The sequence below is a fragment of the Egretta garzetta genome, unplaced genomic scaffold (genome assembly GCF_000687185.1).
Source record: "Egretta garzetta isolate BGI_Z169 unplaced genomic scaffold, ASM68718v1 scaffold340, whole genome shotgun sequence".
NCBI classification, from domain to species: domain Eukaryota; kingdom Metazoa; phylum Chordata; class Aves; order Pelecaniformes; family Ardeidae; genus Egretta; species Egretta garzetta.
Window position 1 is genome coordinate 768054 of NW_009258377.1, and position 13492 is coordinate 781545.

Below are 13492 nucleotides of genomic sequence, written 5' to 3' on the forward strand. Positions count from 1 at the left end.
AAAAAAAAGAAAAGAAAAGAAACAATTCCAGGCATCTTCACTTAGAACAGATGGAAGTTTTCAATTTGCAATAGGTTTTGTTCAGCTTGAACTATATAGTAAAAATAAATATAAATAAATAATACAGTAGTACATGAACCTGTTTTTTTTGTCCTCAAAAGACAGCATTTTACTGAAAGGTAAGCTTTCAGAGACACAAATCAGCAGATCTGGTCTTTTATTGACAGGACCCCTGCCATACTACTGCTTATAGCTCTAAGTGAAATTAAATTGATGATAAAAAGCTTAGAATCCCTAGTGAGAAGCAGTCCATAACACAGAAAAATGTGATGCATTTTTCTGGCATAATCAGCTCCTGAGAAAAGAGACCTGGTAGTGATTCAGTAAGAGTCACGCTTATACTGCAAACAACTAACCACTCGCTTTAAGAACTACAGTAAAAAGTATACAGTCAGGATAGATCACTTGAATTTCATAAACTTGCAAGACTTGGATCAAGAATGGTTATACTTTATACCGGAATAAATGCTGCTGATATATCACACAGTTGTTTAAAAACTTTTGCTTGCATATAGAACAAGAATTCGTAAGAATATTCCCTAAATACCTAAAAGAAAGAAAGAAACAAACATATCGTACTTCTGAAAGGAATTTGTTCTGGCCCTGTTTTGCCTTAAACCGCTTAATCTTCTGCTGGATTCTCTTGTCTTTGTCCAGCTCTTCCACAGATGCCCACTGACAATGAAGGTAAGAACTAGAAGATGAAACAGAAAAATCTTACTCAATACTATGCTCCCATTGCATACTCCCTATGTATCACACTAGTATAACTAGAACTTTCCAGCACATTGTAGTGCCACGCTTGGAAAACTGGACACACTATCTTCTTCATCATACAGGTTATTAATAAAACATCTTTACTGGAAGTAATTATACAAACTAATGGAGAAATTTGTCAGCAAATAAAACCAACTCCCATTCAAAATATAAATACATACCCCATACATTTACTGTTTGGCACAAAGCTAAGATGATTTTTATTGGGAATACTTAAAGCATAATTACTATATGAGACATTTGTCATAAATGTCACTATTTAACATATTCTAGCAAAGAGTAGGGTTCTTAGAAGTTAATAAAATAAGCAAATATTTAAATACTAACATGCTATACATTGTTTTGAGATCAGCATTCTAATTAAAACTTGCATATGAGTCAATTGAAGTTTTAACACTGATAGAAAGAGAAGAAAAACCCTCATAAATGCAGTTCCATGGTAATAATTCATCTTTAAAAAAACCCCCAAAGGAACAGCATCTCTGCCAAAATGACTAGTCCCACTTTATAGAGTCTGTCAAAAGTTATACTGCTAAGAAGGCTAAGACACGAACAGTTGATACAAAAATTACCTGCCAATGTAATAAAACTAAACAAAGCATAATTAAGCTATTAAACATCATGCAATAATCAATATAGTGCAAAAGGTACAAAGATGGCAGAAAGTGAAGTCGACTATCTCCAGTTAGCTGCAAGAAACTTCAAGCAAATTTCTGTCTCTCAGATGGAGATTTTGTTAAAATTACATAAGATATGCTATTTTTCTAAAAGAGAAATGAGTTTAACCAGTTGTGTAGTTATCTTATTTTAAATACTGATTGCATTGCAGTTTCAGAGCCCAGAAGTGAAACAACATGATGCTCTCACTGCTATTACATCCCTTACAGAGGGGCAGCTATCTGCTGGAGTATGGGAAGCCATCTCATTTGTTATCTTAGCCGTTTTGTTGAACACAAATCTTGTTTTTGAAACAACACTAAGGCTTATTTCTGAGTAGTCTGCAGTCACGTTACTCTATGGTTGCAGTTGGATGTCCACAGCTACATGGGTATGGGCTCATGAGTGTGCATGCATAGTAAGCCTTAAAAGATGTTAATAGCAGATCAATTTTACCTATGGATTTAATTTTGGAAAGAACATAAATTGACACTATCAAACCCAGTATCACCAATGCAAGATACTTCCCTGTTTACTTGCCACTGTTTTGAACTAAACATTAGAAATGTTTAAAGATGGATGGTAAGTTTGGTTATTTACATAACCATTTTTTAGAAACTATTTGGCAATTACGTGAACTTAAAGATAGCAATCAGACCTAAAAGTTTACTTACAAGTTTTTGTACTTTACGTAGAATTCCTCTATTTCTACCTCCTCTCCATTCTCCATCTACAAGAAAAGAATTGATGAAATGTGAATTAAACCACTGAACAGCCCAATTTAGTTAATGATTAAAACTAACTGAACTACAGAATACCGTCCCCACACAGAGAGACAAGTGAAGGTGTAGGAAAGCGTTTGTAGGGGGAGGACATGGGTGAGGAGTTTCCTCCAGCAGCTTACCCAAGTACATACTGCACTGCTTACTACAACTTCCAAGACATGAATCACTTGAACTCCTCCCTAACCACATGCAGCTTCATTCACAACCTCACCCCAAATCTGGCTCTCTGCCAAACCCACAGTGTTAAGTAGAAGCCAAGTGTACCATTTTCTCAGGCAGCAGCCAATTAGCAACTGCACTCCTGAATGCCATATGTATTATTTTTGGCTGGCTCATGGCAACTTTACATTGTGGGTTTTGTAATGTTTTAAAAAAAGAGTTTTAAAGGGGGTTTATTCCTCCATATAGTTAATAACTCCAAACAAGAAGCCATATAAAACTAAACCTTATACCTCTGCTAGAATTTTAGTGCATCGGTGTTCATGGCTTTAGTTTTACTCAATGGTGCAATTAAATTCACTCAGGCAAGATGTCTCACATACAGAGCAGCCAAATTAAATTAACACCCAAAAACTACATTTAAAGCAAGGTTAAAGTTGTGATATAAACCAGCAAAACCAAGGGCATTCAGTGCTAAGGGTTGAGACTACCCTTAACTCATCCCTAGTGCCAAAGTATCACATAACATATGGCATGTAATACTTTGTTGAATTACTCCTGAACCCAGCTATAGGACAAACTAAGGACAGTGCACCAGGCACACGTTTAGAATTCAGTTTATGTCACAACATTAACGGGTTGTGTTTACTAATGAACTTTGGAACAATTTTAAATAGAAGAGGATTTTCTGTTTTGTACACTTCACCAGGGACAACAACATCTGTAATAAATATTGTATGTAGCGCTGAACAGACAAAACTGTTGATCCCTGTATAAGTCAACATCCTCCATCTTTTATATATATATATAAATATATAAAGATAAGGGAAAAAATTATATATAAAAGAGAGACTACTCTGAAGCGAGAGGATGAATTGTCATCTTCCAAAGTCTCTCTCAAAAGACAACTTGCTGGCTAGACATTACTTCCATAGCAGTGTGATTACAGAACAACAGTAGCAGCTGCATTAAGCTCTGTTCTAGCACAGTAAAGAAAAATTTAATGCATTCCTAATCCCTGATGTACATAGCATTCCTTCTCTTCCAGACTAGCAAGGGATTTTATCATTTTAGTGTTTATGTCATTCCAGTAGAGTCTGCTTGTGTTCTAGACAGAGGAGCAACACCAGCTTCCACCTAGTTCTCCCTGAAGAAATGGAAGAAAATAAGGTATTCCTGGTGCTACTTCCAGATCTTCTTGAAGCCTCTGTTGAGGAAGATAAACTGCCCCCTAACCCTAAACACAGGGAAGAAGCTTCTCTGTCACGTACAAAGATACTGTCAAAGGAAGGAATTTGAAGACCATTAAGATTTTTTTTTTTTATTTTTTAAACTAAAAAAACTTAAAAGGGAGTATTTCTCAAGAAGGTATTCATACTTAGAGGTCAAAAATGTATTAAAAAAAAAGTATTAAAAAATGGAGATCCCATTATCTGAATCTATTCACTACCCTGAGGCAAAATTGGTCTTTAAAAAAGTCATCCCTAATTTTAAGACATTAACTTTTTTTATTTTCTGAAATGTATTATGGCCAAGTCTCTTTGATTAGTTCTAAATCAGAGTCCTTTGAGATACATCAATCGTACAATGACAACATAGTTAAAACACCTTTATAAAAAGGTTTCATATTAGCCAACCTAACTCCCCTCCACAGCATTTCCAGTCAAGCATATTTTCTGTCAACTGCTAACTTAATAATTTACAATGTGAGTCTTGATAAAACCTCTAACACTTATGAGTAAAATGTACTTTTGTATTATCTAATAGGTAGTATCTGGTCTATGCTATTATATGTTCTATGAGTGTTCATTAAAGACTCTCCTAAATAAAGGGGGGGGGGGGAATCTTACTCTGGCATTCACGCTTTTGGCAAAAAAAGCCCCCAAAAACTAAATCAAGTTACAATTACCAGCACTCAAGCAGGGTTTTACAAGACATCAGTTTAGAATATATGAGACAGAAGGTTATACCTTTGACGTCACTACCCAACCCCCACTACATGTACGTTTACATTAACCAGGTACAAAAGTGAGGTAGAACATTTGTGCAAAATTCTCCCAAAACTGATTATGCAGACATCCTAAAATAGTGCATGGCAGACTTGGGCAATGCAGGACACTTCAAATTATCATTGCCCAGGTGCGACCATAATTGACAATCTGATCCACGGTCCCTGCAGATAATTGAAGAAATAAATTATCTCTTCTTTCAAGCAAATACTTAAGAGCACACAATCCTGTACTGCCATTGCCACAGAAGTGATACCGTAGTAGTAATAACCTGCTAACACCACTCAGGTATAGAGACAAGAGTGAGCTTAAAAAAAACCCAAACCAAACAAAAACCAAAAACAAACCCCCAAAATCGACAGAAATATCAGCTGCTAGAAAAACAGCAGACTGTACACATCAATAACAGATGCAAAGCAACACATAGAATCCAATCACCTCAACTGATACACAGCACTAGATTGTAGACTAATCAGTTTGGTGGAAGAGATGTAGGCATTTGTACACAGTTCAGTTAGATCCAATTCTCACCATGTATTGGTAGGCAAAAAGAGAAATTCAGATGTGTAACATGTAGGTGTAATGTTCTACAAACTCCACATCTTTCCATATTATGTGCTCTTTGTGCTGTAAAGCGTATTCAGTTCTAGCTATTCCTTTCCAAAGTTAAGGAGCAGAAATTCAAAGGGGACTGAAGCTGGCCAAGAAAATAATTAGAAAAATGAAAAATTTCCACACACAAACTGAAGATTTCATGGTTCGGAGACTGATACATGTACTTAACAGTTTCTGCAAGAGGGAAGAGTATTCAACAGAATTCAAAACTCTATGTTAAGAACAACATGGAAAAACATTGTCTTTTATACTTCAAACATTAAAATATTTTCTACCTTTTATTCTGTACATTTCAAAAATGGTTGCAAGTACAGTGCTGCATCATATCTGGTAACTCCAAAACCAGACTAAGGCTATTTTTGAGAAAATCAGCATAATTTTATGATAAGGATACTGCTCCAAAAGCATATTATCTAATGTCCTTTATTTGAACGCAACATCTTTGTTACAACCTAATCCACTGAAAGGTTTCCTAGTGAAGCCTTTCCTCATGTTTATTTTATGCACTGGTCCTGATCGCAGCAATTTTACTTTGATTAGTAATCTAACAACCAGGGTTTTGATGACGTTAGTAAGAGTGTAAAAGACCTTTAATAAAAGCACAGTTGGATACTTCAGATGTTAAATATTAACATCCTGAAATCCATTTTTTTTTTTTTTTTTTTTTGGATTTTGGAGAGGAGGGTTGGGGAGAAGAGCAGGGGAAGAAGAGACACCCCTCAAACCTGCAAATACACTCCATAAAAAACATTAAAGAAAGAGCTCAAAATAGAGCTTGCCTCCAGCAGAGCTTGCAATCAAAGACATGTAGGCAGCAGACCAACCACTTCCCACAAACTGCAGCAAAATACACACTCCCCATGAGTAATCACACCTTTGTTTGCAGGGGAGAGGAAGAAGAGAAGAATAATTGGTGAAAAACAGCTTCCAATGTAAAGACATTTATGAAAAGACCACATTCTCCTCTCCTGCCTAGTAGACCATCAGGACAACTAATTACTGAGTTTATATTACATGAATTTTATCTGAAAAATAAGCCTATGGTTTGAAATAAAAAGACATAGCTCTGGACTTCAAAAAAAAGCCCTAAAGGTTTTGTGCTGTGAAAGCTGCAGAAACAGGTCAAATTCAGTCACTGCCGGTCATGACATTGCATGAATTTAGGTTTACAAAGCTGTTAATGATGTTACAACAGTAGTAATAAATTAGAAAACAACACACACACACACCCCGAACAAAACATAAAAATAATCCATGAATAAAGGCAACTTTCCCTCTACCAATTTGAAAATTAACACTTTAAGGAAAATAATTATTTCTGGTTAACTAAGATCAACATGAGTACCGTATCTATATTAATCAAAAAGTTTTCTGCCCAACTGCAGTAAGGGACAAGCCAGAGAATTAGCTGCACAAAAGAGTCTATAAAAGTATAACAACACCCTTTTTGGAACCAGTTCTTTTCTACTTCCTACTCAGTTTAATAGCTTGGAAGTGCAAAGGCCAACCAAGTTGTAAAGCAGGTTAGAAGAATGTGTAAGCAAAATAAGAACACGACTAGCAATCAGGGCAGAATTAAAAGAGAACCACACTTAAGAGGGTGTTTCTTTTACCATCTTAGCATAGTGACAAGGAAGGTATTAACCACCTGTGTACGTAACATTCCCAATCACTTGTAAAGTTGTTTTAGCTGCTAAGCACAACTACTATCAAAAGATGCAAAAATTACAGCCAAGGCTTTTTCTTTAGTAGAAATGGCAGAAGCTTAGGATGCTGGACAGTTCTCTCACTCTGCAAACTCCCATGAAACATCACTGAAGTGAAGAGCACCACAGATTTTTCCCAGGTACGTGTATTTGCAAAAAATCAAAATTGTCATCTGAAGAAACGCAAGAAGAGCAGAAGACTGAACAAGTAATCTGTTTTGCGTATGTCTATCCAAAAGCATGTTAAAAACCACCTAAAGGCACTTTCAGGGAACCTCCCCTGTTCAATAAAACAGTTTTTCAATTTGGAATATCCGAGGTGTTTTAAGAACTTAATAGAGGCTTCAGCAGAAATATGCTTAGCCTGTTTAAAAATATGGGGGGGAAAGGGGTTTTGGTTTGGTTTACCTTTTTCTTGACTGAACGGCTACTCATGATTTTCTCCACAACAGGACCTTCAGCATCAGCAGATTCCTACATCATAAATACCATACAAGAGTTACAGGAGTGTATTTTTGTTACGTAAAAGACTTCCTTCATTAGAAAAATTTGAAATCATTTTTTGCAACCAGACCTTAATACACAGGAGGACTTTTTCCCCCTAGTGTAAGAACTGAGAGGATTCAAGTAGCTATAATACCATAGTAAAGGATTGAAGGATACTTGTTTAAGCCCATTCTTAAGAGCTAACACAACTCTAGCTCTCTCTCTAAGGCTGACATGCACAGATGCACAGATACATGGGCAGTTCACCTCTGCTAAAATAACACAGGCTTTCAGCACCACACAGCCTAAGCATTAGAAGATGTTCAAAAATTCTAGCTGGCCGTGTAAGCGTCCAAATGATAGCTATCAAAATTGCCTTTGATTCTCTATTGCACTATTCCATTAATTCACTAGTACAACTGCAGGCAAACCTACCAAATTCTCCTGATAAGATACAATTAACAATGGAGATCAAATACAATATTTCACAGGGCTTAACAAATTGCCAAATGAAATACCAAAGAACATGTATATATTCTCCAATAGGTCATCAGTCAGTTAAGTGAAGTAGTTCTTTGAAAAACCACTACAAAACAATGAGATTGTTACAACAGTCATTCCTATATTATTACCCCTCATCTTATTCAAACTATTTTATCCATCATTTACATTGCACAGAGAATAAAGTGTACCCTGCTGGGTACTACAAGGCAGTAATTTCATAAAGGGGTTCTTATGGTGCCTAGCAGCAGGGGACAAGCTTGAGTGGTTTATTAAAGTCACAGAAGCCAGACCACTGAATTCAGAGAAGTAAATTCAAGACTCCCAGCAGTCCAGTTTAGGTTTCCTTTAGGTAGAGACCATTAATTTCAAAGCACTGTGCCAAACTGCGTATCAACAGCTTGTAAACAAAGTCATGAATTAATACATTATTTAAGAAGGTAAAAAGCTAATGCCTTCTGGCACACTGTGCCAACCATGGATGAATACCATTCAGGAAAAGGGCCCATATTTGAACTCTGAATGCTGCAGTTACAGCCATCTTTCCAGTCCGTTCATGTCTGACCTGTTGCTCTGACTGAGAAGTATTTGAAGGAGAGTCTCTTCCAGCAGCATCAGCATCATCAGCCTCCTCATCTGAAATCTTGAACTCCAGGTCTTCTGTATAACGCTTCCTCTTCACCTGCCTGCTGGAGCGTCGCTTCTAAATAGAAAGTATTGGTATTTTTCATGAGAAACAAAACTGGTAAGATTGCAGAATAACTGAGAAAACGTCTTCATGTTTCTCAAATACACTAGTGTGTAGCACACAGTATTATTTTCACAGCACCCTGATAGAAACAGTGGAATCAAGACACTACTATTCTAAATTCCCGCTCGTTAGCTGCTTTTAACTTCTGTTAAAAAACAAACCAAAAACCACTTCATGCTTGTTCTGAGTTGGAAAGTGGTATTTATTTTTTTTTAGCATTACTAAAACCACGTTAGAAAGTTTAAAAGCCTATCTCAGAAAGCAATTAAAATACAAGAAGTTGCACCTCTCAATTCACGTCTGCAACAACCTTTGACAGATGGCCAATGCAGGAACCAAACACCACCTTTCCACAGCATGGCCCATAGCGTTGCTAAGCAGTGACAACACGCTTTCTTGCTCTCCCCATCCGCCCAGTTGTACCCAGATTATCTTGTCGGGGAAATACAATGAAATACGATTTCCTCACTCCACTGACCCAGCACTGTTCAGAAAGACATCCTGCGGCACAGCATGGGAAAAGACCCCAAACTAATAGAGGAAAATTAAAAACTTGAACCACCCCAAATTGAAAACATGGTTTCTGTGTCCCCGTACCCTCATCTTCAGGATGAGAGAAAGCTTCAGAGAAAATGCAGAAAGTGAGCTGCAAAATACACACGCATGCATTTGACAGAATTTGCAACTTGACGCTCAGTGCCAGACTCCATTTTCTGCAACAGTAAAATTCAAATTCCCAGATAGTCTGCATCAGGTTATATATCTTGAGAAGCTGAGAGCATATGCTGTTGAAGGAAACTGTCAACTGAGCATCAAATATCTTAATGGACTGATGTATATATTAAAAAAAAAAGTATGTTGAATATCAACTGGAAAAAAAATCTTTATGAATTGATATATTACTTATTTTTACATCTTTCTCAGCTTAACACACATCTTCACCTCTATATGCAAATACTTATGAAGCTTGCTTAACAGAACTATGCACCCAGGTCTCTCAATGTACATAGACAAAATCAAATGTTTACTTTTAGATAGTTAATCATACTTTTTAAAGCACAAATATCTGATGCACTTCACACAATTAGAAATTCTTTCCTTAACTGAAAATGAAATTTTTAAGCAGAGGTTAAGTTTACATCATGCTTTTAAACAATGGTGATGTGGCTTCTACCTTTAGCATAGTAACTTATGGGGTTCCCACAAAACTTTAACAATATTTTTATACTTGAAAATAGATACCACTTGGCAATTTTGCATCCTCATTTCCATAATCACTGATGGGAAAATACCAATTTTCTTTTGGCTCAATAGGTAAGTCTTACCAGTGGTTTTGGTGCCAAAAAAAAATACCTCTTCTTCCATTTCCCTAATAGAAAGGATGCCTAAAACATTATGGTAATCCTCTAGTAGATTTTTATTGACTTAGTTACCTTCCTGTTTCCTCTAACATGAGGCTGTTTCCTCTGCATGAGGCTTTGACACTATTATGCACTGTTGTCAGAAACTGTGCATACATTTACTTGCATCAGGTTATGTTTTACACATTAACTGATCTATAGGTAGAAAGGTGAGTAATAGGCTTCATAATGGAATATAAAAAATCTGTATGGTAACACAGAAAAGTATTTTTCCTCTCTAAGGATAACTTACAGAAGACTCAGTACTTAACACTAAGAATGCAATGGTGGTTTAGACAACTGCATAATATCAAATTCAGTTGGGAAACGCTTAACAAGTTTACTAATTCTAGCTGCCCTAGGGTATATGGTTGTAACCCTTCCCTAAGTTTACACAAAAAAGTGTGGGTGCAGTATAGCATGCAGAGTGAGAGAAAGTGTTAAGAAAACAAAAATTACCTGAAATACTTTATTACACTGAATTAAAAAGTAAGGCAAATACTCTTAACACTGGTATTTACAAAAAGAAAAAAAATTTCAAATGTAAGGCTTATCACCCAACTGAGTTTCACAAAGAGGAAGTTTTGACCCATTAAACTGAAAACAAGCAAAACATGCGTATGTATTGAACTGTAGACAGTATAGAATTATTTGCAAATTAACCCAAAAAAACCCATCAGCTCTAAAAGTTTCTTCTACATCTTCTGTCAGTGCCATACATCAGGCTGAGAGAGGTCCGTGGCACAGGACAGAAAACTTATTCTTCAAACATTTTAGCGTTTGCACAGTGTATCTCAATTTTTCTAATTCAGAATACATGGTTTGCACAAATTGGAAATGACGCTCTCTTTTGTTGCTGCTTTGGTTTTAACTAGAATATACTAGATTGCTCACATTTCGTTATACTGTACATCCTTCTGGAAAATAGTTCAGAGGGAAGGCATAAACCATGCTTTGGGTTAGGACACCACTGTTTGCCAACCTCTTCACCAGGCTGCTTTGACCATTCTCAGGTGACCATCAGCAGTCTTGACATGACTTGTAACTAGAAGCAACGCATCCACAACCTGATGTGCAATGGGCGCAACGGACAAATGCACTGGACTTCAGCAATACCGGCACGGCTATTTACGAGTCTCATACTTTCCCCATCAAAATTTGCCTCTACCCCTTCATGAAGGAATTCTAACTTTTAATGCCCACTCTGACCACTGCCAACAGAAGCAAGCCAGGAGATGACCACTTCATAACACAGCTAATGACAGAGCACACAGATGTTGTCATATATGCTGAAACACGGTCCAGATTTTTTTTAAATTAAATAAAAATTTGGGCGGGAAGGGATAGGTGCAAGTGGTCAAAGAGAAATTATCAAATGTCGGCTGATGACTGGCAGTCCTGCAAAAAGGCCCTTCATCCATTAAAGTTGTGCAGTTACAAGTTCCTGACATGCACATTTCTGACATCCTGCTTTGTTGTGTCTTATTCTTGATTTCAGAAGGTCTGCAAAGCCAATGCAAGAAGAAACACGAGGCTTATAAGCAAGATGTCATAAAGGTGCATTAAGCCGAAAATTCAGCACCGTAATTGCAACAGCAATGGAAGAGAACACATGAAAACTCAGCAGCACCGAACACATATCTGCAGGTGACAAGACTGTAAAGCAAAACTATGGTAAGAAATACTTGTTTTAGTAAGATGTTCACTACGGTGATTTCCAGTTCTCACCTTCTTCGCATATCATTCCAAACAACACAGAAAATACCTCAATACCTGTATCTCTGTAACAAAGACTGTGAGAACTACTGTTTTACGCATCTAAATTGTCAAAGGCTACACTGAATTTGAAAGGTAGCATTACCTGAACACCTGGGTCATCTTCATCTTCAGGATGAGGTGATGGTGGTGGAGTTTTTTCCAAATCTGAGTTTTCAGAACCTTCTTTTCCCTTGTTAACCTTTTTCTTTGCAGCACTAGTTTCTGAATCTGTTTTCTTGTTACTAAAACAGAGGTATTTTAAATCAGTATTTGTACAAAAACATAAGCAAGAAGTGTAAACTTAACAAAACAGTTAATCTGAGAGATGTTTATTTTCAGTGACTTCATTATTTTCAACTGCCTTCCTTATTTAAGTATTTAAACGTAACTGTAAAATTAATGATGCACGGGCCATCGTTACACATTTCCCATTCATTAAAAACGGACACCTCACTTCTTTCCTTCAAGATCTTAAACAGTGACACTGAATACGTCTTCACAAGAAACTAGAAATGAGACTGGAAAGGAAGAGCTGCTCTCTTCAAAACCTGCACTTTCTGAAAAACGTGTTTGGGCAACCTGACACGTGTGAAGAGAAACAGGATTACATGCACGCTTGTCTCGATACTAACTGTGCAGACCAGGTGACCAGAACCAGAGGAAGCGTTACCAAAACAAAGGACCGTAGAGAAAATTCTTACGTCTTCTTCTACCGTCCCTGCTATTTCCAAGCAGAAAAGGCGCTTTTGTGTCAGCTCTGAGGGTACCCATATGGCCTCCATGCATGCAACCGCAGCTTCTACGAGGGAAAAAGCCACCCAGCGGGTATCTCAGCACCTACGTGATACCAGAAAGCTGTATTTGCTGATGGCAGAGAAAGGTTTTAGGGATTGTGTCTCCCCCTCCTCCCGCATGAAAACATTCGCCACCTGAGGAGCTGGGAACCCATCTCTTCAACTGCACTCTGAGGCCTGGAAACAGGTGAGGTGAGGACGCTCGTAACAAAATTCAGCCTTAAATAACTTCATCACCAAGTCACATACTGCGGCGATCTTCAGCATCACGGGGGGTGAAATTTTTAAATGGCAACGAAGAACCAATGGTAAAAGTTAACAATTTTAAGCACATTTAGCCTTTGAGTCTCATGTGGGTTTTCGCTAGTCTTTCTTCCCCCCGTGTGGTCGAGCCCTCCAGGCCTGTTACCGATTTGACAGACTGGTGGTGGGAGTTGTGGAGACGTTTAAGAGCAGAGCAGAGTTATGCACTGCTACCCAACGACTGGCGAGTACAGGTCGCCAAACAGTATGACAGGCACTTTTACACGGCTTCTGCACCCTCAAGGTTTTAATTTCATACCCCGGACGCAGCCTGGGGTTTGTTTGTCCTTCATGATCCCCAGCCTTGTAACTTCTCAAACAAACATCAGCTGTAAGCTTGTTCGTTTTGACCAGCGCGGTGGCGTATTTCGGAGCTGTCATTTGAAATTCCCGAATAGGGTTACGCGCCGCTTCGGGAGTGGGACAACCGGGTTGTGGTATTATCCTCTTTTGCCGCCTGTGCTTAAGACTGATGTTGACTTAAAAATAAAATTTACAAGTGAAAAGACTGGGAGTTTTGGAAACGGATCCGTATTATCGTGAAATTACAGGGCGCGAACCAGCTTTCCTCTCAAAAAACCACCTCAAACTGTGAGAATTTTTTTTTTTAAATATAAAGGAGGGGGGAGGGCTGTTGGCCCCCGCGGGACGAGCGCGCCCACGAGCCAAGAGCCCTTCAGCGCGGCGGCGGCGGAGGAGGAGGAGACGGGGAGCGCGCGGCCCTCCCGCCC

The 13492-nt window shown here is 37.9% G+C and overlaps 1 protein-coding gene across 4 annotated transcripts in view; it reads right to left on the reverse strand.

Annotated features, from left to right (window-relative positions):
* Positions 1 to 13492, reverse strand: part of CHD7 (chromodomain helicase DNA binding protein 7) — a 131804-nt gene that overhangs the window by 37992 nt on the left and 80320 nt on the right. For all 4 annotated transcript variants that reach the window (XM_035895810.1, XM_035895821.1, XM_035895813.1 and 1 more), the window contains exons 4-8: positions 11768 to 11906; positions 8321 to 8458; positions 7177 to 7242; positions 2169 to 2224; positions 640 to 754 (exon numbers count right to left, since the gene is read on the reverse strand). In XM_035895810.1, the coding sequence (XP_035751703.1) occupies positions 640 to 754; positions 2169 to 2224; positions 7177 to 7242; positions 8321 to 8458; positions 11768 to 11906 (514 nt within the window). The remainder of the gene's footprint in view (positions 1 to 639; positions 755 to 2168; positions 2225 to 7176; positions 7243 to 8320; positions 8459 to 11767; positions 11907 to 13492) is intronic.